This window comes from Hypoxylon trugodes (assembly GCF_022578975.1).
Source record: "Hypoxylon trugodes strain CBS 135444 unplaced genomic scaffold F4822scaffold_3, whole genome shotgun sequence".
Classification (NCBI taxonomy): Eukaryota; Fungi; Ascomycota; class Sordariomycetes; order Xylariales; family Hypoxylaceae; genus Hypoxylon; species Hypoxylon trugodes.
The window spans coordinates 2056442-2084091 of NW_026250018.1; the positions used below are offsets into that span (position 1 = coordinate 2056442).

The 27650-nt window shown below is 46.3% G+C and overlaps 6 protein-coding genes across 6 annotated transcripts; 4 read left to right on the plus strand and 2 right to left on the minus strand.

The window, feature by feature from the left end:
- Positions 1–6: 6 nt before the first annotated feature.
- F4822DRAFT_173666 (Spc98 family-domain-containing protein) lies at positions 7–2889 on the plus strand. Its single transcript, XM_051453323.1, has 2 exons — positions 7–166; positions 225–2889. Exons 1-2 carry the CDS (start codon positions 95–97, stop codon positions 2814–2816), a joined length of 2664 nt encoding a protein of 887 aa, XP_051316880.1. The 5' UTR covers positions 7–94; the 3' UTR covers positions 2817–2889.
- A 670-nt stretch (positions 2890–3559) lies between these two features.
- On the plus strand, positions 3560–5396 carry F4822DRAFT_395535 (DUF572-domain-containing protein). The gene is made up of 7 exons (XM_051457437.1): positions 3560–3722; positions 3789–3891; positions 4035–4060; positions 4120–4142; positions 4199–4256; positions 4381–4451; positions 4505–5396. The coding sequence occupies exons 1-7, from the start codon at positions 3701–3703 to the stop codon at positions 5135–5137; spliced, it is 936 nt and encodes a 311-aa protein (XP_051316881.1). The 5' UTR covers positions 3560–3700; the 3' UTR covers positions 5138–5396.
- Positions 5397–12275: 6879 nt separating this feature from the next.
- F4822DRAFT_395546 (uncharacterized protein) lies at positions 12276–14018 on the minus strand. Its single transcript, XM_051457438.1, has 2 exons — positions 13785–14018; positions 12276–13733 (listed from the first exon to the last, which is right to left on the minus strand). The coding sequence occupies exon 2, from the start codon at positions 13378–13380 to the stop codon at positions 12397–12399; it is 984 nt and encodes a 327-aa protein (XP_051316882.1). The 5' UTR covers positions 13381–13733; positions 13785–14018; the 3' UTR covers positions 12276–12396.
- A 370-nt stretch (positions 14019–14388) lies between these two features.
- F4822DRAFT_173751 (P-loop containing nucleoside triphosphate hydrolase protein) lies at positions 14389–15439 on the plus strand. Its single transcript, XM_051453325.1, has one exon. It carries the CDS (start codon positions 14581–14583, stop codon positions 15427–15429), a length of 849 nt encoding a protein of 282 aa, XP_051316883.1. The 5' UTR covers positions 14389–14580; the 3' UTR covers positions 15430–15439.
- Positions 15440–15769: 330 nt separating this feature from the next.
- F4822DRAFT_173749 (Mis6-domain-containing protein) lies at positions 15770–18575 on the minus strand. The gene is made up of 8 exons (XM_051453324.1): positions 18306–18575; positions 17869–18244; positions 17748–17819; positions 17569–17692; positions 17342–17512; positions 17024–17284; positions 16854–16971; positions 15770–16804 (listed from the first exon to the last, which is right to left on the minus strand). Exons 1-8 carry the CDS (start codon positions 18379–18381, stop codon positions 15879–15881), a joined length of 2124 nt encoding a protein of 707 aa, XP_051316884.1. The 5' UTR covers positions 18382–18575; the 3' UTR covers positions 15770–15878.
- A 4089-nt stretch (positions 18576–22664) lies between these two features.
- Positions 22665–24527, plus strand: F4822DRAFT_436637 (uncharacterized protein; the record flags this gene model as incomplete). Its single annotated transcript, XM_051462331.1, has 4 exons — positions 22665–22748; positions 22903–24211; positions 24273–24416; positions 24481–24527. The coding sequence occupies 4 exons, from the start codon at positions 22665–22667 to the stop codon at positions 24525–24527; spliced, it is 1584 nt and encodes a 527-aa protein (XP_051316885.1).
- Between the last annotated feature and the right edge of the window lie 3123 nt (positions 24528–27650).

A 27650-nucleotide genomic window follows, 5' to 3' on the forward strand; every position in this document is an offset into this window, starting at 1 on the left:
CCATTTATTTCGTGATACCCATCCATTTCATATACCAAAGCCAGAGCCTTGTCAACGAACAACAATCTGGTGATGGTAAAACAAGAAAATAATCATGGCGCATGCCGCTACCCTAAGCGCATTGACAGCAGAGTTAGTTGAAGTTATCACCTCAACTTCAAGTCAGGTAAACATCTCACTTTCATTTTCCAGCTTAGCCGGATAACACTTACACATACAAACAGTCAGATCCCGGACGTTTCAACGTTCTCAGAGAATCAAGTTTGCGAAGGCTTAATCAGCACAATTTCTTACGTACGAATCAGTTCGACGTTGAGGAGAATCTTAATGGCTTTGAAGAACATTTTCGCGTCGCAAATAAAGACAGTCTAGCCGATGCGTTAAGGGAGCGTTTAGATGCTCTGCCACGTATCTCCAATAAATGGACCCCTGAAGTTCTTCATCTTCTACTACAACTCGTCGATCAACCCATCAAAAAGTCAAAACTTGCCGACCTCAAGTTGCTGACAGAGCCCGATGGGACTTCTGGATCATCTCTCACATGGGACGAAATTGCTAAAGAAGAAGGCTGGGACCAAGACCGCGATATATGGAAGAACGTTAAGTTCGGTGGAGATAGCTCTGACGATGAATATTTTGAAGGTACTTCCGATATATCAGAGGCCGAGGTCACTTCAGCATCAACAGTCGATGCGCAAGATGAAGAGTTTCCCGGAAACTTGCTCGTCGATTCCCATGATGAGAATGGACTAAACCAAATTCGAGAAACTCAGGTCTGGAGGAATGCTGTTCCGCCAAAAGATGCGGCCGGTAGACCTCAGAAGATTACTATATCGGAGTTTCACGTAGTACGCGAAATGCTTTGGATGTTGAATGGTCTGGAAAACACCCTATTCGACGCGCAAGGGACTCCGTCACTGCAGTTTCAGATGAAACATTCCTCTTGGGAAGTTTACAAAGCGTTGCTAGGTTCCTTTAGTGAAGCAAATCGGCAACTATCTATTATTAGAGGGTTCGTAAAGCAATCTCAGCAAGTACCGCTGTTGCAAGCATTCCAGGAAGCTGTTGAGAAACGTTTACGATCATTTAACAACAAAATCTCAGATCTACAAGCCCGGTATGTAGACATCCAACGAGATGTTGTCATCAGTCTAGCAAGAGTTCTAGATAACGTAAGACCGCATATACAACCTCTCGCATGCCTTTCGGAGCTTATTCAACAGCTTCAACATTCCAAATATTCCCATCCGTTTCATTATCTAGAACTCCTTTTTGAAACCGCCGAAGTCGCACAGTTAGAAGGAAGCGAAGTGATATATGAATTTATTGCTACGCTGTTCTTCGAATGTTTCCAGGTCTATCTTCGATCAATCCGCCTTTGGATGGAATTTGGAGAACTCATTGAAGGAGATAAAACCTTCTTCATTTCGAGCTCGTCCAGCCAGGTACCCATGAGCCAAGTTTGGACAGATCAATTCAACTTACGAAAGACTGCTGATGGCAAGCTATATGTACCACGGTTTCTGCAGCCAGCAGCGTCGAAGATACTCACTACCGGCAAGAGTGTTGTCGTCCTTAAGCTCCTTGGGAAATATCGACCAATCAACAGTCATATTCCAGAACCACCTCTGAGTGTTAATGAAGGTTTTGCATCTTCTTATGGCATATTCACCCCATTCTCTGAAGTTTTTAATGACGTCTTCGAGAGGTGGATGGAGAGTAAACATCACGCTGCTTCCACAATCCTTCAACGGGCCCTATTTGAGTCCTGTGGTCTCTGGTCAATCTTAGATGCTCTCCAGCAAGTATATCTCATGTCTAACGGGTCACGATCCGATCTCTTCGCTTTTGCGATATTCAACAATATTGATATTATCAATGAAAATTGGCACGACCGCTTCAATCTAACGGCATTGTCCCACGAAGCGTTCAATAACATTTCTAATGCTCATCGGATAGGTGCTAGTGTATCCTCAGATGGCCTGACAGACAATGTAAAGGACGTTCGAAAATCCGTTCGGAAAGGTCTGTCATCGGTTCGGATCGTCTACCGTCTATCCTGGCCTATTCGTATCGTCTTATCGAACGAAAGCCTTGCCCAGTATCAAGCAGCCTTCACATTTTTGTTGCAACTCCGACGAGCCACTTACGTCCTTCACAAGTATCGCCTAGTGTCTGACGGCATTGCGGGTACGGCAAATACGTCATCGGGTCAATCAACTTACTATGGGCTACGGACAAGACTCCTTTGGTTGTGTAACACACTTCATTCCTATCTTGGCACGATAGTCCTAGGACCACTAACAGCCGAACTTCAAAAGAATATCCAACAAGCAGAAGACGTAGCTGCAATGATCGCAACGCACAATGCGTTTGCGAAACAAATGGTCAGTGAAATGTGCCTAGGTAGAAAGCTTGATCCTATTCGAGAATGTATTCTGGACATGTTCGATCTTGCGATTAGGCTTCAGGATGCACGCCAATCAGAGTCCGAAAGGGAGCAAGAAGAGGAACAGGAATTATCACGATTATCAGTGATGTCGTCATCTGTGAGACATGAGAGCCGGAGATACGTCGAGACAGGTGAAGAGGAAGACGAAACATTCCTCCTCGATCAGGACAGAACTCTAATGCTGCAGGATACAGAGAAGACATTCCCTGAAGTTCTTAGAGAAATCCGAGCAGACTATGATCGTCACCTAAAATTCATTGCAAGTGGCTTGGGGGGGGTTGCGAGAGCTAGCAGTGACGCCGCCGCAGGAAAATGGGGCCTATTAGCAGAAATGCTCGAAGTCGGAATCCAGGAACGTCGGTAAAGCAGTAGGCGCAAGATTGGCAAGTTTACCCTCACCAACAGCCCAAGGAAAAAATAATAAATAAGCTCATAACATCATTCACATACGATTTTTCTTTATGTGCAACGTAGGCCACACCGAAGTCGATCAGAGAGTTACGTAGATCCCATCTCAAACCCTTGTAGACCGGATGTCCAATGACGTTCCCCTGGATTATTATGTTTGGGTCGACCGAGATTCCCAACGAGTAGCTAGTAAATCCGCATTTTGAATCTCTGGGAAATCGACATAATCCCGCATTGAATTAATGAATTTGCTTCCTTCGATGGAACAGCATTTTTTCAGATTCCATTTGAAAATTATGACACTGATATGACGAGGTCATCCCCAGTTAGCTCATTCAACGAAAGCCAATTTTGGTCTAACGCAGCGTCGGTGGCTTGCAACTTTAAAGAGGGAAACCCGAATTGAATTAGGGCTCCAGCACCTGGGAATTCATTGAACGGAGTTAGCCCCGCTTTAGTGGTTCTTGGCATGCATCATACCCGCATCCACGGGGAAGTGGAGCAACCAAGAACTTTGAATCTGGTGTTACGTACCTGACCTAAGCGTCCCAATTTCAGCCGCAGCCAAGGTAGGCCTCAGCCTCAGTAATAAACAATAAAAGTGAAAAACTGAGGCTGAGTCATACACGTGACTAACGCTACGTCTCCACTTCTATCCATTTCGCTGAGTTACAGCGCTGCGGTCACTCCTAGCAGATACCTATTCAGACACCATATCGCATCGTGATCTCCGACATTTCAGCACCATCGCCGTAGGACATTTCATATTGAACCCCGACCGCCAATAACGACATTTCCAATAAGGCCAATAGTACCATTCATCTTCAAAAATAAGGAGCCATGTCTGAACGAAAAGTTCTCAGTATGTTTTCCCCGATTGAGCTACCCGAGCCTTGCCTTATCAGCCCATGATACTAACTGCGCATAGCCAAGTACTACCCGCCGGACTTCGATCCGAGCCAGATCAAGAGGGTGAAGGGCCCCAAAAACGCCGGTCCAAAAGTTCAGACTGTCCGTCTTGCGGCACCATTGGTATGTGAAGCATGTCGAGGCTCTCATTGATGCTCTCCTACCCCCTAAATATTTCACTATTTACAGAGGCTAACATATTCGCAGTATGTCGAATCTCACAATTATAACCTTATGGAATAATTTGGATGTTAATATATAATAGTTCGATGAAATGCACAACATGCGGAGGTAGGTCATATACTGTACTCATATTACTATACCATATACTAACTCCTGATTTCATATAGAATACATCTACAAGGGTAGAAGGGTATGATACATACGTCAAATTTTATTACATCCCGACCTACTAACACCCGGATTCAGTTCAACGCACGAAAAGAAACCCCCCTAGACGAGAAATACTTGGGAATCCAGATATTCAGGTACGTACCGATTTTTCTTACCCTCTGCCTCTTACCATAGACCATGACAGCTAACTTGTTGATCAGTATGTACCAGCTCCATCAGCATCATGTCTATCTATATGTAGGACTAACACATAACAGGATTCTACATCCGATGTACAAGATGTAGCGGCCAAATCACATTCAAGACCGACCCTAAGAACCAAGACTACGTATGCTTCCTTCCTTACTCTCCAGACCCATCCTCTTACTAACTTCCCCACAGACCTGCGAAAGCGGCGCGAAACGCAGCACAGAGCCCTGGCGCGTCGGCGTCGACGAGACCGACGAAGAACGTCTCGACCGGTTAGAGAAAGAGGAGGAAGAACGCAACGCGATGGTGGAGCTCGAAGCCAAGACCGTGGATGCGAAGCGCGAAATGGCGGTCGCAGATGCGCTCGATGAGATACGGACCCGAAACGCGAGGATGGAACGCGCAAATCAGGAAGGCGTGGAGGTAGGCGTTGCTTTACCGACTGATAACGAAGCCGAGCGACAGGAGAGAGAAGATGCGGAGGCTGCGAGGAAGGCATTCGAGTTCGCACGGCAGGTTGATAAGATGACGGAGGAGGTGCTAGATGATGGGTTTGATGATGGGGCGTCTGCTTCGACGTCGGGTTCGGTATCGGCGCTGACGCCGCAGGCTAATGGGAGTGGGAGTGGCAGCGGTACTGCACCGCCCAAGCCGCAATCTGCAACTGCATCACCGGCACCGGCACCGGCACCAGCACCAGCACCAGCACCAGCACCCAGTACGGCATCGACGGATATGCCGCCACCGTCGTTTAAGAGGGTGGTCAAGAAAAAGAAAGATCACGCGGCGCTGCTAGGCATCAAGAAAAAGCCTTCTCTTGTATAAGCCACCCAACACTCCAGTAATTTAGCATCATCGCGAGGAGTCATAGCATAGCATGGGTTTAGGTTGGCGTACGGAATGACTCATCGATCGATTAATAGCGTAGCAAAGTGACACATTTTATAAATTGTGAAGAGAATGATACCTTCATGATGTCGCAGTATAATTAAGTTATTACAAAAATCGAAATTTTGAGACAACAAATAAAAAGATAAATGTTACACGTAAAATTCGAGACCCTGCCGATGACGTCGCGCAGGCAGCTGAAAAGGCAAAATCCGGCTTACATATTATTTTTAAACTTTTCCAACTCCACATAATTTCTCGATCCATGGTTGTTCAGCTGGAACGCGTGTTATGACATATTGTCGGTCAGTATCCAGAAGTCGGGGACTTAATTCCACTTGTTTGTTGTAAGTTAGGCAATGAATTGAAGCGTAAATAATCCAGTGTCACATTGATGGTCAAATCTAAAAGTTCCATTTATAAAATGCAGATAAGTAAGGTCAGTGTTCGTGGTCACAAGTCAAAATAAACAAAAGCACTGACATATCACGTAAGTAGCCAATAACAAAATTTTGAGATGATTGTCTAGATCGTCCCGAATGTGGGATCGTCGTAGATTTATTTCCTCATACGACTGTAGCTGATCAGCCGGTTGCTAGGCCTTAACTTCTCGTTATGTTACCTCTCCCCAATTATGCTCCTGTCGCCATGTTACTTAACGCCCTCGCTATAATGTTGCTTGCGAACTTCCCTCGTCATCGCTTTCCGTGTAAATGTTGTGTGTAACGCCAGTTGACCTATTGCTCCCCTTTCGCTAAAACGAGGATGCTTGGTCACGAAATTGACCAGTTGACTCCGGTATGTTGTAAGATCCCAATTCATGTGCATGTATATCCTTTGCTTTCCACAGCAATTCCTGAAAAACGCCTGGCGTAGTAAATGTAGCTTTCGCAGCTCACGGCGTGCGGAGCCGGTGATAGTTTCGTGTTTTTCGTCACCGATAACTCGACACGGCTCAGCATAAGTGTTTTTGTTGCTTAAATGTTGTAAAATATATCATCCCCCCCTCTTGATTTGGTTATTCAATCATGATATTCGACTTCCGGTGGACTCGACGAGGTTGCTGATGTGCCATTAGGTAGACTGGGGATCTGAGAACGCGACGACCGACCACCTCGCCGACTTGTGGGCATGTTGGCTGCTTCCATTTGTCTCTTGGTGTGTTGGTGCATTGATCGCGAATAACTTGCCAGATCTACTGGCGGGGGAAGTGAAGCCGGCATGGAAATAGTGTAAGAGCCTCTCGACGACATTGCGAATAGTAAATGATAATGAAGTCTGGTAGAAGAATATGGTTGTAAAGCCGGCTTGATTCTCACCAGGTAAAATGGCGAATAATTGGTAGATAAAAACCGAATCCAGTTCAAATTCTGTGGTATCTTGGAAATGCTTTGTTGTGAAGCGAGTGACAAGAGAAAGAGGATGTGAGATCCGAAAGGTTTTATATGTGAAGACGACGATGGGGAAAAGAGGGGACGGGAGATTGGAGCTAGAAGCGGGCTCTGACTTCAGAGGACTGCAGGGCCGCGGCTAGACCTCAAAGAAGGTGTCGGGGTGGCTTTGATAGAGCTAGACAGAGGGTCTGGTTAGTAGTACCAGAAGTACTAGTAGTGCTACCGTACAGCAGGTAGTCTGCTGTTAGTCCGCTGTAAACTGCTACCAACTACTGCATACAAACGCACTGGGAGTTGCTCAAGGAGTGAGATATGCGTTGATCGACATGTAGGGACGCCGTTTTAGTGCCGGGATGGGAAACCAAGCCTGCAGGCTATGTCGTAAGTCAGAAGCGATGAACCAATGACCGGGCTAGGGCCATTAGACTTTCGCCACGAGCAAGGCTGATGATGCATTGTGCTCTCTGGGCTTGCAGAGAATCGCTACTACGTAGTTAATTGACCATGCTAGCCATGCTACCACACCATCGAATTGGGAGGGCGGAAAGGGGGTAGCGTGTAGAATTGGCATGTCATTATGCATTCGGTCACCGCTAGCGGGCGAGAGGGTGTACACTCGCACAAAGAGAGCGGAGAGCTGGGGAGAGGGTCGGGTCATGTCCTCCCCCGTGAAAGACTCCACTCGGGACCAATGAGAAAGACCCTGGCGATCTTGTCGAGACCTTTGAAGTCATCGCATATGTCATTCTATTGGCCACCACCTAGGTGGTCTACCGAGACGGTGGAGGCCACGGCGGAAACGACCTGCGTTAGCACCGTACTGTGAGTTATATGTATGTAGTCATGATCCTAGTTTGCCGATGTTCGCGGCGTTTACGACAGATATCGGCTTCATTCATCAGATCTCTGCATCTGTATCTCTTCAACTCAATCAAATTGAAAGGTTGTAAATACGATGATAACAAATAAATCGCTAAGCGTTCGTGAAATCGAAAAACACCATCAAATCTGACGTCATAAGACCGCTGCATTAAGATTCCGGCGAGAGTAATAAGCACGTGCAGGGGTAGCGGTACCGGAGTATTTGGGTACGTACCGGTGGTCTGTGAGTCTTAAAAGAACAACTCACAATGTACCGAAGGTACTTCGTATTCCTGCTTAATTTGCATGTGCTCCACGTACCTCATGATCGATGAGGGAATCGTAATGATCAAAGTCCACAAACAATTGAAGTTTGTTTGGTCTGTTGCTTGCCTTCCCAATACTCTGCATATTCAAAAGAGATGTGTAACCTTTGTTTCCAGAAAAAGTTGGTGTATCATGTACACAGTGTCTTGTATTGTGTTGAGCGGTGGGCTTCGGCGTAAATATGCAGAGACAACAAAAGCAAAGTCATCTCGAGGACCCCTAAAATCCGGGAAATTTCGCAGTAACACTTTCTGGGCCCTCTCTGCCTTGCTGTTGGCTCGATATCAGAACTTCACACAATTAGTGCGGATCGAGAGTCGGTAGATGAGAGGGCAATTCAACTTGTACCATGGCATTTTTCACCTTTTGCCATTCTTGGAGCTACATTGAGCATCCTCTTCGAAACAGGACTTGGCTATGCATGTTTCACGCATTGTGCTCTGCTAGAAACGCCACCCGTTTGGCCTGAGAAGATGTTGGTAGGTTTCCATTGTGTTGAGATGCGTGCAGGCAAGGCGGTATGCAAGGCAACGAAGGGTCCGAAAAGTACCAGTACCCGATGAGCCTAGGCGTAGCACTGTGCATGGCAACGGCAAATCTGCATCTTGTATTACTGTAGCGCTAGGATTGGATCCGAGTCAAGGGAAATGCACGTCAGTCGAGTACAGCCAAACAAAAGAGTCTGCCGATATTGAACAAGCAAATTAGGGGTCCAAGGGGTACAGTAGATCTGCCTTGCGGATACCAAGACTGATTAAGGTAGCGAATGATCCTTGAAAAGACGTGTCTAGACGCCGTGGGAATGGTGATAGGTTACGTCTGTTGTATGAATGTAGATTAATAGGTGGTGTTACCTACTACGCTGCTACACTTGCAGAAGTTGTGCAGAAGATGCTACATGGCAAACATAATATGATAACAACAAGCTAATCTGATAATCCAGGGAATAAATTTAAGTTATCCACCTATGTCATAAGCTTAAGAGATCATTTATTGAGATTGAGTTAAACTTTCTTCTTAAAGTCGTTTTAGGAAGTCATATTCTTCATTCCTCCCCTAATTTGTTAAGCATATGAGGTCAGAGTTGGTCCGTGCATAAAGATCCCCTGTGGACGACAAGACTAATGATGTCAGCTACAAACTCAACTTTACTTCTTACCCATTCACTTCTCTCTTTTTCTTCGACCACGTATCTACGTATTATCTAAATCCTTCCTATTCGTACGAAAATACCCATGCCTTCCATTGCGTACATAATGTAGCTAACTCAGCTAGCCATTGTGCTGGAGAGGCTCTGCCCTACCACACAACAATCCCCACAAATTACCCAAGCCAAGTCAATTCCGAGAGGCAAGAAGGAATCAAAGGGTTGCATACGCCCGATTTAGAAGAGTCTCGATTCGAGTTGCTCGCCACTGAATCAGCCTTCCCAAACCTTCACTATGGGAGCTGACCTCACTTATCTCTAGCGATCCCACGTGATGACGAAACCTCGGGCAAATCATAACGTCGATGCTCGATGACTCCCTACATGGTTCAGAATCAGTCATTATTCAGGCGTACACCCTTTCTTTTCAACACACCCTTCTCCTCATCCGATGATGTGCGAACTGCTAGAATTCCGCTTGTGTTTAACCTCAACCACCCATGACATATGGATCTGACATCAGACTAGGTTCTAAATTGCTTACCTGCACCGCTTTGTTGGTCGTATTAGACTATTAAGTTTGGGGTTGTTGTCAACAGGCAAGTTACTCGTCGATATCCGTACTCTCTTCGCTAGCTTGTCGGATACTGCTGCTTTAATGGACCGAGGATTACTTTGGCAGATGATAGGACTAAGAAGCCAAACTATTGATGATCTTGATAATCCCTTTGGTTGTCGTGGCCCAATATGGAAACCGTACGTCACAACATGAACTAACAAGCTCTCACAATGGGTGATATCATACCCAAGATATCATTTCCACACGCAACCCCTACCTAGCAGAATATTACTAACCACATATGACAACCAAAGTAAAAGACAACGGATAAAATAGGATTACACTTTGGCGGAGTGAATGATACGAAATCCCCTATTCCGCACGCCTCGTTCAGCAGATATTGTCATTTCTCCCTTTAAACAGGGTGAAGCTGCTAACTTACATCATCTCAAATATCCATATGACGTCTCTCGGATTTCTTCCGAGGTTGTGCATGGCTAGTGGCTATTGTTTGTAACCCTAATACGATTTCAGCCCGGACCCTTCGAGTAGCATTGGCAAATGATGTCCATTATTGACATCGCGCAACTGCTTGGATTTGGGGGGTGTGTATACTATACATAAAGTGGCATATACGGTATCGAATCAAAAGAACTTACCAAATGACGGGCAGCCCGACAGTAGTCCGGTATTAATAGTCGTACGACTTCCAAACAAATAAATCAAGATTTGGGTGGTATGATGCTTCACTAGCCCATGACCTGCATTCATCCCTTCGATAGTAACACATGACGTTGGATCTCTCTGATTAAATTCTTTATACTCTTCTTTGAGGCGCGTCTTATACGTAATTATTCACTGTACTAAAGTATATTGGTTTCTTTTGTCGAAAGAGATGTCAAATAACATGGACATCTGAGAAGTCTTACTCTCATCATTCTAGGAATTATGGAAGCCTTCAGAGGAACTATAGACGCTTTCCCTAAGTGCTACCATAATACAATGCTCTCCAAGAAACAAATAATTTATATTGAGTTTACTAAAACGTTTGCTGAGTCACCGCTCCGAAGTACCGGTCTACCTCTACCTCCGTTTCCGGGATCTCATGAATGAATTCTCCGATCAATGCGGAGCCGAATACCCGTCTAACATCACGCAAAGCCGTAAAACACACGGTAGCTCTAACCTAAGCGATAATGGGCTACAAGTGCCCCTTTCCTCCAACTCTTGTTCCTGCCTATCGTAAATACCTACCCATGCCGATGCAGCAGTAAAGATAATCAATGCTAAATAGTAACTGGAAATATAGTTAATGTGTTGATATAACTAAAATGGCATATTTGAGACTATAATTATTATCAGGTTGATATTTATGATTCTATTCTTGATGATTATCTTTCTAAGTACATCGTCGAGTGGTGGAGGATTTACCTACCTACATCAAACTCCAATAACTACCTGGAAATTGCGAGGTTCAAGCGTTTAATAGGAAAGGGTAGACATAGTTGAAGTTCATTCTTTCCCGCCGCTAACAAATATGCTGACGAGAGTAAAGATAAAATGATGATACATGGTAGTAGCTCTTTATCAAGTAGGTTATTTTAGATGGGTTCTCGAAATATCTAGCTTTTCTCCATGTCTTCTGCGGATTCCTTACCATACGCCAGGTTAGATGTAACCACGAGGGGAAGGAGAAGGAACGATTCCTAGTGTTATAGAGCAGCGGTGATTGAAAGGGGTTGTGCAAAACCACTAATAGCGGCGCACCGTGTGGCTACGCTGACAAGGAACTTACTATGCCTGTACCCTGGAAATGTACAAAGAGTTCTGTATATTAGTCCTCAAAATAGGCCGTAAGGGCTTCTAGTTCTCATCTTCTCTCATGTTTTAAGGCTATTAGGGAGCTGACGGCTAACAGCAAATTTTCCGCTATCGCCTAGCTATTCCTTCTATAGCACTTTTGCATTCCCAACCCAAGCATGCCATCTTCGCGCGGTTTTCTCCTCATCGGTGTTCCATCGTCTGACCCCGGTGGCTGGCTCTACTGCCTTTGGATTTCTCGTGCAATACCACTGACCACTTAGCACGATGGTTTATACCTTGATATTGAAATTCTATAATGCAGTCTACGTTGAGTCTAGATTGCTTAGGCGGCAGTTCTGAAAGAGGTCTGTTGAGGTGAGGGCATTGGTGAGGACAGGATTAGTTAGTGGGTAGTTTGCGATATCTTAGAGTATCATTCAGAGTGTTGAAGCCATCTTCCTTCAAGGTCGCCACACGCAAGAGTATGGAAGGGTGTGAGACGTGATAGATCAATTGCATCTGTTGTGTATCTCGTTACCCTCCTAACACAGTCATTCCGTTCTACTACAATTCTATTACCTCTACCATAGCCCCAATGCGCTATAATTACAGCCAAAACTTATATTGGAAATACGTGGCATGCCTGAAGGAATAAATTAGTCGCTGTGAGAGGCGTAAAAACCGTAACGTCCTACTACACGTCGGTGTGTTGATTTCGTGGATTGAACCCATATGCGGCCGGGAAGAAGCATGCATCTCTGCCGCTTTCAAAGAAGACGAAACTACCTCATTTACTCGTTTACTATGTATAACATGAGAAGCCCCATGCGCCAGTGTTATCATCTTTTCAGATACATCTACCTACCTGGGGCAAAGAAGTAGTTGTTCACTCCCTAGGGTCTTAGGCTCGAGACAAGAAAAGATATTGAGAAGTCCGGCGCAATGCTGTGTGACACCTGGCGCTGGTGCATATGAAATTGCAAGTTTTTCTTTACGGGTATCGTAGGAGACATTTATTAGTGAATGAAAATTTTATTCAAATCCCTAGAACCATGCAAGCCACATTACTCAACACCTTCTGTACTCCCACGGGATGCAGTGGGGTTTAATAAAACACCAAGCATCGTACCTCTATGCTCTGCCTCCAGGGCGCCTCCTTTGGCGTCTGCGGGTCAATGAAAGCGGTATGTGGCGTCCGTACCGCAATCCCGTCCTTCCCCTGAGGTTGCCCCTCACCCCAAGAGTCGTAACACTTCAAAAGCAACACCTCTTCCGGCGTCATGTCCTTCTGATAGTAAAATTTGTGTCCCTCACTGGGCGCAACGGACATTGTTTCACCCCTCACCTCATAACCCTCCGTGGAATACCAAGTCGACTCATCAGCGCGTGCCTCCTTACCCCTATCATCATTATCCTTCGCGAAGTCCGCGCGTTTAGGATAGAACAGATCCACCGGTACAAAGTCCTCTGGCTTCGTGGTACGCCAGTCGATAACAGCCAATGGGAAATCACTCGCGGCGTTCTCAATAGGCCGCCACACATTAATAATCTGAAACCGGCCTTTTAGTAACTCCTCCGCCTCGTCCGCGGGTAGATGCCGGCGCACACGCGCTTCGGCTGCGGCAGGCGATTGGTCCACGTGCACCTGCTGCACAGGAGCCCTAGCAGCTTCCGGGTTTCTCCTGCGGATCGTGTGGTCGAAGACTACTACTCTCTTAATACCAGGGATGTGCTTCTTCAGCAAGTCTTCGACTTCTTGGTAGTACGACCCGCGTACTGCGGCGTCGTCGGTGAAGAGCTTCTCGTTGGCGGGTTCTTTGTACACTGCGAAACCTGAGATGTCCGTTGAGAATTCGTTCTCGTGACCCCGGAGATTGTGCACGGAACGCTTTTTCTCGGCTAATTTGAAGGAGGTCACGTCCGCGTCGACTTTGACCCACGGTTTGGTGCCTTGTGGGATTGCGGCGGCGTCGATGTATCGGAATGCTGCAGTGGTCATGGTGGCTTTTTGTGGAAGTATGGGCTTAGCCAATGATTTTGTCAATGCTTGTGTAAAAGTCCTTTGGGCAATGGTTGATAGCAATGTCATAAGCTAAATATTCCTCTTTAATTATGGTATATTCATATGAAGCAAGATATTGAACATAAGATTTAATTATCTAGATGTCCATATTTACAGTGGGTGTAACTTGGGATTTATATTCACATCATTTCAGTCATGTTAGAGTATCTCTTTTATAAATGCCATCCGTAGGGCAGAGTGGCAACCGTTAAACGCCGAAATGGCATCATCGGGACCATTGCGAATTTACTAAGCAAACGGGTCGAATGTTGAAGGATAGAAAGAAATAGAGGACTTGATCCCGACTGTACCCCGAGATTTATTTCTAAGGCGGGGAAATAAAGCCCCACTAGTTCGCCTATTCGTACTCCAGTACCTAGGTACTTAGTTAGCAGATATATATGTATATCTTCATGATTATTCATACTCAGATTATTATGTTGAAATGAAAGGGTTATCTTTCCTTCAGTAGACGTCATTGTCGAGTTATGGTATTTGTAAAGAGAGGAAAAATATTGTAAGCTATCCGTCTTAAGTACCTAAGCTGTAATTTCGGTATATCAATTGGGTACATGAGCGTCTAAGCATTAGCGGGGCGAAGTCCTAGTTAACACAGCTACTTCTACATTATATATATGATGACTTATGTTTTATAGGTTATTAAACTATACTATAGTAAGAGAAGTGCCGATTCTGAATTTTCGAACTAATTGTACACCTGCCTGTTTGGTCTACTCTCCCCTGAATTTGTTGTCTTGGGCATGCAAAGAGGCTGGGAATAAACTACTAGGAATATTGAGCCAGTCCATACTTAGATGCTATATTTGGTATCTATCTTTGTAATTCTATTAGAAATTATACGGTGGTTATACTAGTCGTTTGAGATAGTCTGGGCATGTAAATTATCAGGGGAAAAGAGTATTCATACTGTCTATGTCCTACGTATTCCGGCGGCAAGTAACGTGTCATACAACACTGTATATACTGTGTTCTAGATTTCACCGCCGTCACATCATCAATTCGACTCCACAATTACAGCACTAGAAAAGAGTCATAAGAGTCACTAACCACCGCATTCATATCTCCTGGTCATTAAAAGAAACTGAAGATACTACTTTTATTACGAGCTTATACGTGCTTGGAGAGTTTATCCTACCTAGAACATCTCAATTACGTATCCGAGGACAGTGAGTGAATCCAAAGAAAGAGGCGTCAAATTCCCACAACATGGCGCCCACCAACGCCCCAGACATCAGCGTCAACGACCTAACCTACACATTCCCGGACTACCGCACCGGCATCCGAAACGTATCCCTCGCCGTGCCACCACGCAGCCGCACCCTCTTAATTGGCGCCAACGGCGCGGGTAAAACCACCCTTCTACGTCTCCTCGCGGGCAAGCGTCTAGCACCAGGAGGCAGCATCCGTGTCTCAGGCGCGGACCCCTTTAAAGAAGGCCTCGAGGGTGTAACATACCTCGGTCTAGAATGGGTCCTAAACCCAATCGTACGCACCGACATCGGCGTCGCCGAGCTCCTGCGTTCGGTCGGCGGTGACGCGTACCCAGTGCGTCGCGATGAGTTAATCGCTGTGTTAGATATCGATATCGCGTGGCGCATGCACGCCGTCTCCGACGGTGAACGGCGACGCGTGCAACTCGCCATGGGCCTCATTCGCCCATGGACCGTACTCTTGCTTGATGAGATTACAGTCGATCTCGATGTTTTAAGCCGTGCGGAATTTTTGGGTTGGTTGAAACATGAGACTGAGATCCGCGAGTGTACGATTGTGTATGCGACGCATATCTTGGATAATCTTGCTGGATGGCCGACGCATCTTGTGCATATGCATCTTGGTACTGTGAGAGAGTGGGGACCCGCGGAACAGTTCTTGGGGCAGACGCCGAGTGAGAGTACGGGGAATAGTCGATTAGGGGAGTTGGTGCTGGGGTGGCTTAGGACGGATTTGAAGGATAGAGGGCCGAGGAACCAGCAGAAGATGGGGACGGAAGGGTTGACTTACTCTCAAGGTGGACTTGGCGGGTATGGGCTTGAGAATAGCGATTCGAGGAAGTAGAATATCCCGCAAGGAAAATTTTCAGGAGGTTGGGGGGATACGTGGATGTCGGTGTGGCTGGCTGGAAACGAATGCATGCATGGTATGGCGCTTTTTCAACATCGAGATGAGGAAATGATTAACACTCAACGGGTATTCATGGGGGTCAAGAGGCGTTTCGGAACGAAATGAGATAAATGAATTAGCATTAGAGGCATTGGCCTTCACGCCTGCCTCGGGGGTCGGATGCATTTTGAGATACCCTTTCAACAGGATAAACCTAGAATATTGCTAGTTATCGGACGGAGCTGAATAAAACAAAAGAATTTCATAGCGCGTCGTCTTATTTACTAGGTATTGTTACAATGTGGCTAGCGTACATGGGATAAGCGAGAATAGATGGGAGCTGGTAGGTTCGTCATCAGCTGCTATTGGATATGGCTGTTCTATCAGCAACCCATTAAACTATTTTATCTAGAATCATTCAACAATGACCGCCTTCTCATTACGTTCGTCATCGTGTTGTACATCAGCTGTCCGACGCCAGCCATACCCCTCTGTTCTAGATAATTCAACACCCCAAGGCGGTAATCATCCCAACCCACCTTGAGACCACGGTTATTAGAAAGCGCAATAAGACTTGCACGAGTCACAGGTCCAGCATGTCTAGTGCCGAGCCCACCTGTACCTTGTTGCAGCTCTTCGTCTTCTAACTCGCGGAAGTATGTGATCGCCGATAGTCCCAAGACAGGCGAATAAGAGAGAGAAAATAGCGTGGAAAGGGGCGCACCCGTTCCGAGATTATTGACGTAGGACGTCAGATCATCAACAACCGGCCTAGGCATTAAGCAACCGTGGGAATTGGTATCGCTATCATTGAATGCCCGCGATCGCCAAATACAATTACAGATATCCATTAGAAACCCGTTGAATTTGTTGATGAATTCCGGAGCGTATTGGGAGCGCGACACCGACATGGCCTTCTGAAATCCTGCTTTGTATTTCGACAGTATGTCGCAAAGTCGAGATAGGGTATCCGGGGAGAAGCTAAAGTGTAAGGTATATACCAACGGAGAAGGCGGTATCACTATCTGAGTATGATGCAGTAACTTCGGAGTCGAGGCTAGAATTGCAGTCTGCTCGTAGAAATCCAATATCTTTGAATGAGTGGAAGCAGTAGGTGATGTCTGAATAAGAGTAAGGCATAGATCGCTGACATGATCCGATAAACCTCTGATAATGGTCGATGCTTGCTCCGACTTTTCTTCAAGTGATGCTAGGAGGATGGTCCATCGTTGAAGCAGAGTTGTATAGAATTCAAGTAACTGTAGCTGGGAAACTGTAGTATTGTCGAGTATCTTGGCTTCAAGCGGTTGGAAAATGACAGCGAATAAATCTAGGGAGTATTAGTATGAAACATCCATATTTGGGGTAGCGTTTCGAACCTGAAAAGGATATTAACGGAACATATGATAGTGAGGTTAAGATTGAGTCTCTATCGTCTTGACCGTTCCAAGTTTTGAGATATTCACTGAAAAAGGCCAAGAATATGGGAGGGAAGGTCTAGAATGAATGCCGGTCAGCGAAAATCATTTACAGCTGTCTTTTGACGTACCTTAGTGCTTGATGTGTAAGTTTTCAGCATCTCCAGGCCACCGGCGGAATCAACACCAGGCTCCCCGCTTACAAGGTCTTGTCCATATGAAGCTAACCAACTAGTGGCCCTTTGATGAGCTTCGGCTTGTGGCTTCAGGATGAATAACTTCTGTAATAACGGATCGCCTAGAATTGCTATCAGCTGATTCGGCAATTCAATCCTCTCCAAATTCTTCACGAAGCCATCAACGTTTTCGATTTCCTCTAGTGTTATGGATTTCTGATGACTGTTTAACACGATTACTCATTCCTCAGAGGGGTGATGGATCAGACGAACCTCTGTGGCGTTTGAGGTATGTACCTCTGGGAGTAGGGTGGACCCTTTGCCATTTCTTCTATTCCGGGCTACTCTGAATGCATCGAGGGGTCGCTCTGATCTGCTTGCGCTTCGAGCCGCATGTGCCTCTCGGATTTCATCTAGTCTTTCGCGCCATTGTGGATCTGGGTGCTGTAAAAGGGATGAGTTATTTTAAACTCCAATTACAATCATCATAGGAGGCGCACCTTGAAAGCAGACGCCTTGGCGCGAGTTGCTTCTCCGACGATGATCTCAGGATAGTAATCTTTGAATACTCGTAACAACCCGGTCACTACCGGATCATTCCCTGTTTGCCGTGATAGAGATAGACTTGAAGATTGTAAGCACTGGAGAGTGGCATTGTGCTCTAAGCAGCTGAACTTACAGGCTTTGGATACGGTGGGGTCGCACATGTCGACGTCGCGTAATGAGGGCTAGTAAATGACACAATTGTTTTCTACGGTTGTTAGCGAAACCCCCTGAAGGAAAGGTGCGAGTGTTCGAACCTAATTGCGGCTGTGTCGAGCAGATTAAATAGGACCGAATATGAACGCGATAGAATTGATTGATTGTCTATGACGTGGTAAATCAGGATAAGCCATCTTAAAAGTGCCCCCTGAATGGCGAGAGATGGCTTCAGCTTTCCATGCCCAAGACAGCCGATCACTTTGACAACTAGGTCGACGTTCACAGCAGATGCTGGGTAGAGATTCCTGACAATGTTGCCAAGGCTCGCCTGGTCAAGAAAGCTCGGCGTCGTGACTAAGTCTATGAGTTGGTCTAGGTCGTCAGGAAGGAGACCTCTCTCATACGATAGCGAAGTCAGTTTTTCCACATCTGATTTCACATCTCTGCCACGTTGTTTCGCAGTAAGTTTAGAAGCTTCAAAAGTTAGCTAATACTATCTATCATGATGCCAATAGTCAATGAATGAACTACTCACCCTCAACTACATCTGATATGAGTTCCTTGATATCTAGCGCGCTCTGGAATTCGTCATCTTCCTGAAGTGCAGACATTGTGGTTCAATTGCTTGGATTGTGACGAGATTCGTCATCTGAAAAGCGGGTCACTAGTAAGAGTGTACGTATCAAATCTTAAAGGCCAGTTCAAGTGTATAGGCGTATCGGCCTTGGACGCTTCATCTAGAGAGCGACACGTTCGACGCGTGTTGTAAAGCTGAAGCGCGTGTCGGCGGAAAGGGGAATGAATTGTTGGACACGCATTAGTGTGGGGCTGTCACAATCAATTTACACTTCTAGAAAATCGGGATGCACCCGCTAGAAAAGGCGCTAATGCTGCCTAGAATTAACTAGTTCACAGGCTACCTAGGTACCTAGCCTGGAGCCCTGGAGCTCCCGCACGCGAACCTTGGAAACTTGGAGAGTTCCAGCCTTATTTTTTAGCGCCAACAAAGATCCCAGAGCGCGTCACATCTCCAACAACAAGCTTCGGAGCTTGTCGTAATCGTCACAGGCTGCTATACGGGGTTTTTCTAAATCGGGAGGATTGAATAGCTTTGATTGGTTAGATTATCTTACCAACATCGAGGCTCTTGTATGCAATCCACAACTGAGCCCGCTGTGGTCCCCTTCGTAGTTGCAAGGAACTTTTAACCTTACGCCACGTTAATACCTTGACGTATTGTTAAAGGATCTACCACTTATAAGAAAACTTGCAATCCGGAAACACCGGACCAACTACTCGGATTCCTGCTAGGCTCCGGCCGTCTGAGATGCTTGCAAGAAATAGGTATGGTCCGTACAGTGCGATGTTATGGGCCAACTTCATAATTGCTGACGATGAACGCTTCATGGGTTACAGAGCAGCTACAATTCCAATTTAGGGAATTCCGGAGGTTTAAGTTGTTAGGAGGTTTGTAATCTTATCAGCGGATCAATGCAGTCTCAATAGCCTACCTCGGCGCATGGCTACCTAGAGAAGGATGATCACCACTTAATCCACTTAGACGGCAAACTCCACGAACTTGATGTCAGACCCCCAGCTACCTAGGCACTCAACTACTTGACGTTACACACGGCGTTGCCAACATCGCCTTTCCTTCTGTCTACCCCCACGCATCGGTGTGTACATCGCTGAATCATACAAGGAACAAGTAGGAAACTGGGGAAGGGATTGTACCGGTGGATCCGAAGCTATGGCGAATAGGGATAGTTCCAACTAGGTACCTACTTGCTTTTTTTTCTTCTTCGAAGAGCCTCAAGCAGCTCCGCTAAACTAGTTCCAGAAACAGCAGCATCGGGGAGCAGTTCATTCGTCTAGATCTTACTATACCCAAACGTGAAGGAAAGGATCGTGTAACACGAAATCAGTAATACACCAACGATAAAAAGATGGTTCAGATCCTTACAGACTATCCTTTCTATACATGGGTTTTCGTCTCAAGGATTAACGGCTCATGGTGTAGAGTTCGCTCAAGGCCGCGCAAGTGCTGATGTCACGGTGGTCACGTAACTACCTAGCTAAAGGATGCAATGCATTAGGTACTTAGTTGACAAGAGAATAACCACCCGAGTTGAGTAATAATAGAATACGAAGTAAGAATGAAGATGCCGAGGAAATGTGTTATTATCGTCGATTCAGGAGCAATATGTTGTCAGTGTAACCAAGAATACTTAGGAGGGTTCTCCGCAATTAAACCGGATTACCTATCAGGTAAAGTCTCCTCGACTCCATCAGGCAATGTATGGGTGACACGACAAAAATCGTGGTCCGGCGCGTGACCCTGGTGTCATCGGGACCGACACCCAAGATATAGAAAAACTGGAAATATACCAGATTAGACATTTATGCAAGAAAGATTAAGTCGTTACACAAGGAAAAGTACGGTGGCACTAATCAGGAAAATAAGCGGTTCTTCTCGCGGTTAGAACCTAAAAAGTGGGGTTTATGTTTAACTGTTACGCCTGCAGATCACTGTGTCGTTCAAGCTCTCGGTGGTCTCACAGGAGCCGCAGTAGATTACTATAGGCAAATCAATATCAGAACATATTTCGGTCGTTAATGCCCTGAGACGGCAGCTCCGGTGGCTACCTACCAATAAATACGACGTCGTTTACATGTACCGTTCTTCTGGTAAATGATTTCCAGGTGGAGCGAAGAAAAGGTAACTCGCGGCAAATAGAGCGCTTTGAGAATTCGACGAAGGTATTATGACATATGTAGTCTCGAATTGTAAATGGAATATACTTCCTCTACCTAGTCTGCGTTTGCACATCGCATAGGCAATTAACTACCCCACTTACATGCAAGTCCAAGTAACCATGAAACTTTCCAAGGTTGTTTGTACATCTGTACTGATGTACCTACGATTATTACATTCAATGTATTGTACCCGGCACAATTAAATGCAACGCCAGAAGGTAATTTCTTGGCACTCGAAGTCAATGTATCTACCCCCCATTAAACGTACCTAGGTACCTACAAACGCAGGCAGGTACCTTACTTGCAGTAGATGGGGGAACTAAATAGACGGGCGGAACTTTCTCCGACGCATTTCCAATGAGGAATGAGGAATGAGGTTATGTAGGTACCTAGGCAGGTGCGTGGTGGTACCGGGAACTTTTGGTTTCAATTTGAATTTCTTCAGCAACTTCGATCCAATCCTCAATCCCTGGAATACCTCCAACGCCCATCATTTCTCACAGCTTGTTACATCGCATGCGCCCCCAACTCGCAGCTATTGTCTCTCATCTCTTCAATGCTGTTCGATTAGTATCGCCCTGTATGGAAATCTTTTCCAATTGCTCACCTAAATACCTAAATGTATGTGCGTGCCAAAAGGTCACGCTTCAACTTGCAGCTTGGACATAACATCCGAAAACGTGTTACCCGGTCAGACTCTCATCCTCGAGGCGAGTCCGCTAAATGTTAGGCATATTCTACCCAGCGCCTGTGCAACCTGAACAGGGTCGTCATGATGTCGCAAAAATCAACAGACACCTACCTATATACACTTACACTATACGTGCCCTGCATGTTAACGTTGAGGTGTACATGGCCATAGCCATGGCCATATTACCCAATGCTACCCCCCACACAACACAGCACCGATGCTCTCTGTAAGCGTCCGCTGAGATTCCCTCAGCTGCCGGGGATTGCCAGATTGACGGAGACACACCCATAACATAAACAATACATCTGCGCGCGCATGCGACTCTAATGCCCTACTATTGGGCTCCGACTCTATAGAATCCTGAACGGCATATGTTGTGCTATCCTTGGGCTCGCCCTTCAAGTATAGTAACTGCTACACTTTTGCGTTACCATTACCTTTATTGCCATTATTACCATTAACTACCTGCCGCAGAAGGACATCCCTATTCAAATATTTATTTTATTATTGTTGCGCTTGCTATTGTGTGAATAAATAAGGCCAGCTAGCGTCCCCCGGGTCAGTAAGCGCTTTTGCTCACTTATACCGTTTTCATATCGCTCGCTACGCTTGCATTTGTCTGACGCTGATAGTCTTCAATAGCCAACTCCAAGTACAACAGACAATCCTACACCAGGTACGAACAAAACATAGTGCATATACTGTCAGCTTCCTTTCACCTCTCGGGGTTTAGAGCGGGTTCTGGTGGAACTCGAGACATTCACCGCCGGTCGCCTTCTATCGCAATTGTGCGTCGGCCTTTGATTTTTCGTTAAATCATTCCGAGTAGCTAATTTCTAGGGTTCGCGGGTGGCGCCTGTATAGGTATGTACGTCGAAGAATACGCAACGCCTGGATGCGGCAAAGACTGGAGATCTGCTCTGTGGCGGAGGTCGCTTACATATCGCATATCTAATCCTGCAGAAAACTGCATTCACCGTCGATGCGCACCCTATCCTAAGTTGCCGCTCTTACTTATATCGAACAAGGTTACTTTCTCTGTCCCTACGGCTACCACCCGACAACTTATCCTGGTTCGTTTTTTTAATGTTAAGAACCTCTAGCTGAACAATCCTCTAACAATTTAACCCCGGCACAGCAGAGCCGCGCCACATCCTTCCTTTAATCGTGCCAGTGTGGAACGTTCCATCGATCACAAGCCTCAAGCTCTTTTCTAGAACCTAGTATAGGGAACGCCGGGGCTTGAGGATGCTTATGTCATAAGCATTTAGGCGCTCAACAAGACTGGTGAGTAATTTCGAAACACAGTGCTTACAACCCGGGACGGATACGCCTTTCATAAGTCGGCCTAACTCCTATCTCCTAACTTATTATAATATATAGCTTAGGCAAATCCGAATTTCACGGGGATGAAGTGCATCGTTGATTTCTGGCAGTTCTCAAGAAATGCTTCCTGGTCAGTCTGCCGCTACGTCCGGACACCTAGGAGGCTCACGCCGGTCTCAGGTGACCCTCATAAGAGATCACCAGGTTAGTTATATAGTACCGTCGCAGCCTTTGGCTCAAGTTAGGGGGGGGCGAATCGTGTCCTGAAAACCGGCCTCACTAATGTTATCCTAACTTCCGGAGATTCCCCTCAAACATGTCGATGAAAACTTCACTAACTCAAATGTGTGATAAACAGGCTTGCATTCCCCTTACTAAAGTACTCGACGATGGCGATATAGTGGTTCTGCTCACACCCGTTGTTCAACCTGTTCAGCCTGATGCCGGTGATAGTAACGATCCATTTGAGCCACTTGGCCGAGCCTTGGCCTCAAAGCATCCGTGGATCCGGCATGTCCCGTACACATCTCGGAACGGAATGACCAGTACACATGTCGGCTTCATTAAACGTGCTAAAATTGTTGTCTTCGTCATCTCCGGGCTTCCGAGTGCCGGCCAATCATCTCAAGTTGAGATTGGCTTAATGGCGCGGATGGTGGGGGAGCAACGACCTCAAATTATCGTGGCTTGCCAAAATGTGCACGACCTTGGCCTTATGGAAGCGAATTTTCCCACTATAGTTCAAATACCTGGATACCTACCTTCTGATTTACGAACTGCAGCAGCCGTTTTATTTGGCGAAGTTACAGCTACGAGCACTGCCGGATTAGATGTGCAATCTTTGATGATAGAGCCGAAATTTTGGCCCCCAGAAAACTGGGACGGGCTCAATGTGGCCCCGGTGCAAGAGCTCTGGAATCAGTGTCTGCCTGATCAATTTCACCTGGAAAAATTCCCTCTGCAATCTCTACTCCAGCGTGATGGTTATGCGATGCACTTCGTCGTAAGACTACCCGAGAACCGCGAGGTGGTCGGGTTTTGTGCGACTTATACCACATTTGTGGATCGGGAAGGCGAGAGATTAATTGGGTCTTTGGCTATGATTATTGTTAAACCGGCCTATCGGCGGCGTGGTATTGGGCTTAGTCTGTACGAACACGCTCTTAAACAGCTAAAGAGGATTCGTGGAGTCGATCGGATTCAATTGGGTTCTACGTTCCCCCGCCTCCTGAGCGGAATACCTGCGGCATCTGCGTCCGAAGGGTGGTTTCGGAGGCGGGGCTGGCAAATGGATGGTCAGGTTCCAGGTCGCGGCCAGGATATCTGCGATTGGATCTTAAGAATTAATGATTGGCCAAGCGGCGGGTTGTCAGCGGCTTCCGCCGGATTGGCTTTCCGACAGGCTACATTCGACGATTTTAACTCGATCGCGGACTTTGTGGAAAGAGAATCTACTAGCAAAGATTATACGGGTTGGTATGACCAGTATATGAACCTCGCAAATGATGGTCGCATCGGCGATATTGTTCTCGGATTAGAGCGATCAGAAATTGTCGCTTCTGCATTGATATACACCCCAATTGAAGTTAGCTCATTGGCACAAGACCTGCCTTGGGCACGGACGATTGGATCTGACGTGGGGGGTGTAGCATGCATCTGCATTGCAGGTTAGTTCCAACCTATGTTATTGAAAGCCATTTGGAGAGTATAGACTAACCTGGACTTAAGACGGTAATCCGGCCATGACTACTAGTAAGGACACGGTTATGATCAGATTACTTGACACCTGCGTCACCATTCTCAAAGAACAAGGCATGGACCGCGTGTTTCTCGATGCCGTAAAAGGTGGCTATGAAGGATTTCAATCAATGGGTAATTTTAATATCTCCAACAAACTACGAAGAATAGCACTAACCTTAACATTCCACCATCGCAGGGTTCCAGAAGTGGGCCATATATAGAGATCTTTGGCAGTCAATATGAGTACGACCCGGATGTTGATGCCCGGAAGACCGACCAATACTCCACGGCAAAAACCGTCTACGATAGGCGCGCCACTAGGTCTGCGCGCCTCACGGATACTCCCAACTGCATCTTGATTCAGTCGTTCTGTAGCACTGCCTCAACAAAGTTCCAGGTGGACCCTGCCCCTCTTTATCGACGAAAATGGTTTTGAGGTTAAGACTGAATAGAAGCCCGAAAACTTCTAATTTTCTTAGGATATTTTGAGTCAAAGCCGACTTGTCAACGGAAAAGGTTTCGACTATCTCTATGATCCCCTAGCCGAGTTATGCAGGAAATGACACTGCGGCACTCTTGGTGTTTGAGTGCGATGAGATGTGGCTTTAGAGCGGATATAGATCAGAATGTGCTCGGGGTGAGCCGCATGAAGTCGATGTTGGATCAACCCTGCTGACAACTGCAGTCGTTTTTGATCATCTGGATATAAGTACCATGGTACTTGTCAACTTACTCTCGGCATAGGTCTACATCATTATTCGACTGTACAACAGGGAAACTAAGAATTTCGATCAGTTAACGAGGTATCTTTATGATCAAGCTTTGGCAATTTGGTTTGTGGTGGATGACGTTCATAGACAGCACACCCATCGGGGCTAGCCGATATTGAATAACGGCTTGGACACGTGAGAATCAGTGGTCGAGCGGCTTATTTTCGAGTCGAAGCTCGCTGCTATGGATTCGTATCCGAACTCGCACCTCTATTATCCACCTTGTCCGGGTCGGAACTCGGAATACTCAAGCAAAACAGAATTACAGACCTATCTACCTATCTACCTATCAACAACACGAGGTTTCCATCACTGCACAACGTAGTTCTGGCTGCTCAATAGCCTTCTAAGACTATTACAAGTGACAATATCGAGCTGTAGCTTCTAGTCGTCTAGGTATCAGCGACCGGACCTGAACAGACTGAAAAGGGAACTACAATATCCCCGTACCCGTGCTTCATGATATTCTTTAGTGCTTGTGATATCTCCAGCTCTTGTACGAGCGGGGGTTTGTGGGGGCGGAATCCTTCACGATCGCCGCCCAATTCAATAGAGATTGGTCGAAGGATGGCCTCGCAGGCTTCAATCTTCCAAGCGTGGATGACTGAAATTCACTAGCTTCTTGTGGGAAGCACAATATTGAGGGGGGCCAAGGTGCGGGGACCATAAGCGAGTAAGATGGGATTCAAAATACAACCTGTAAAGGAAATTGATTTTTGCCTCGTGTGCTTGTTATGGAAGTCCACGAAAAGATAATCTTTACGATCACCACACCATCGTGCGGGTTGGTCTTTTTATTCAACTATCATTTTGAGCCTCCATCTGGGGAAGATAACCAGACAAAACCCACCGAAGGAATATTGCACGCCAACAACGATCGGAACTCTTGCATCAGGAACAAATGCGCATGGCAATGATACCACCTTACAACATCCATCCCGACATTATGTGTCTTCTGTGTCACCTCAAGCTTGGCCAACTCATTATGCAGTCTTGTTCTGCAAACTGCACTTTGCGTACCCACTATACTTCTTCAGATCAGCATGCTATGGTGAGCCTATGGGTGTCACAACACCACCAACGAAAGCCCTGCAGGAGGGCCAGATATGGACGGCAACTACTTAGATACATTCCAGATTGTTTACCGCGACCCGTCCCGCGCCAATTATGCAGTTACGGATGGTAACACAGACACTACTAGGCGTTGCAATGCATTGGGTGGATTGCATGCAATCATCTCACTCGTGTTTATAAGTTAACAACTTGCGAATAATCGATTTATCCATCTGACACATACTACGAGCATTACGAACTAAACTACCAAATCCAGAACATCGTGGAGCTCAAATCTAAGGGTTCACCTGACTTAAACAACGCGTAACCTACGCTTCCGAGTTCCTATGCACTCGGAGACAAGATGTCGTCAGCACACTCTACACAAGTAACACTGATCTTTTCCCATTCTAGTTGCGCCGGCCTTCATAGAGCCGAGCCGCCACGCGAGACATGCGTGCCAGTGCCGGAGTGGGAGCTAACCCCCAAGGAGTAATCATTTGGCCGTCTTGGGATCTCACGGTTTAGCGACCAGAGCCCTAGCTCTCGCTAAAACCGACGACCTTGATCGGGCATGTATATGCTTAACGTTACCGCTCTCTTAGATCTCACTAGCTACCTAGTCCTCTAGGCCTGTCATACATAGTAAGCAGGACGATCCGGGCCGTTATTGATAATGGCATACACTGGGCTTACCCTGAAACCTCTGTGGCGCTCTGAAGTTAGATCAAATCTGGTCTACGAAAGTGATGAGGTATGAGGCGCCGCCTACTCTCTTAGCACCAACCACCCCCTAAGAGCTGATAGATGCTACATGATCAGATGTAGACCCCAGTCACCCATGCGAGCCTGAGGTCAGCACAAACGAAAATCACAGCGACCAGATTTTAAGATGCGGAAATGAATGAAGAAATACTTGCCGATATTAATTTTTTTTAATTCGGATGAAACAATTCCTATTATCAATCTTCATATTCCCAGTTCGTATGGAAAACTGGACGACTCACGGCATATAAATTTTATCTTCCATACCTCGAACAAAATGCTTTTTTTTCCCTCCCTATTCCCGTATCCCACCAGTACATCAAGCCATGTCTCTGTACCAAATATGAGGTGAGGCTTTCTGATTGGACGTACGTAACTGCCCGCATGGACATGGAGCTTTTGCATGAGCTCCGCGTCTACATGCCCTAACCCTACCACGTTGAGAGATACACCTACAAGTTGACATCCTTCATCAATCCTTCATGCAGTACTTGGTTGAACTATGCCCCTAAGTTAAAATTTTTCTTGCTTGGCCACGGGCCGAGAGGCGCATAGTAAGCTGGGCCGTCTGCTACTGGCTCCAAAAGGAATTCTCTTGTTTTCTTAGGATAAAAGGAAGAAGCCATGGCGGCGGACCGTCCTACGTGGGACAGAAGAAACTAGAAATGGCGGTTTCAGTATTATACAATTCCGTAGGGCGGGAAGACCTACGATGCTAACCAGAAATGCGATGCACTCGGTACCAATCTTTTCGCATCAGGCCACTCGCGCAAATGAG

Coding starts and splice junctions, on each gene's coding strand:
- F4822DRAFT_173666 (XM_051453323.1), top strand. CDS start 95: ATGGCGCATGCCGCTACCCTAAGCGCATTGACAGCAGAGTTAGTTGAA. Junction 167..224: donor TCACCTCAACTTCAAGTCAG/GTAAACATCTCA, acceptor ACATACAAACAG/TCAGATCCCGGACGTTTCAA.
- F4822DRAFT_395535 (XM_051457437.1), top strand. CDS start 3,701: ATGTCTGAACGAAAAGTTCTCA. Junction 4,061..4,119: donor GAAATGCACAACATGCGGAG/GTAGGTCATATA, acceptor GATTTCATATAG/AATACATCTACAAGGGTAGA. Junction 4,257..4,380: donor CTTGGGAATCCAGATATTCA/GGTACGTACCGA, acceptor AACACATAACAG/GATTCTACATCCGATGTACA.
- F4822DRAFT_395546 (XM_051457438.1), bottom strand. CDS start 13,380: ATGACATTGCTATCAACCATTGCCCAAAGGACTTTTACACAAGCATTG.
- F4822DRAFT_173751 (XM_051453325.1), top strand. CDS start 14,581: ATGGCGCCCACCAACGCCCCAGACATCAGCGTCAACGACCTAACCTAC.
- F4822DRAFT_173749 (XM_051453324.1), bottom strand. CDS start 18,381: ATGTCTGCACTTCAGGAAGATGACGAATTCCAGAGCGCGCTAGATATC. Junction 18,245..18,305: donor CATATCAGATGTAGTTGAGG/GTGAGTAGTTCA, acceptor TAACTTTTGAAG/CTTCTAAACTTACTGCGAAA. Junction 17,693..17,747: donor CCCCACCGTATCCAAAGCCT/GTAAGTTCAGCT, acceptor ACAATCTTCAAG/TCTATCTCTATCACGGCAAA.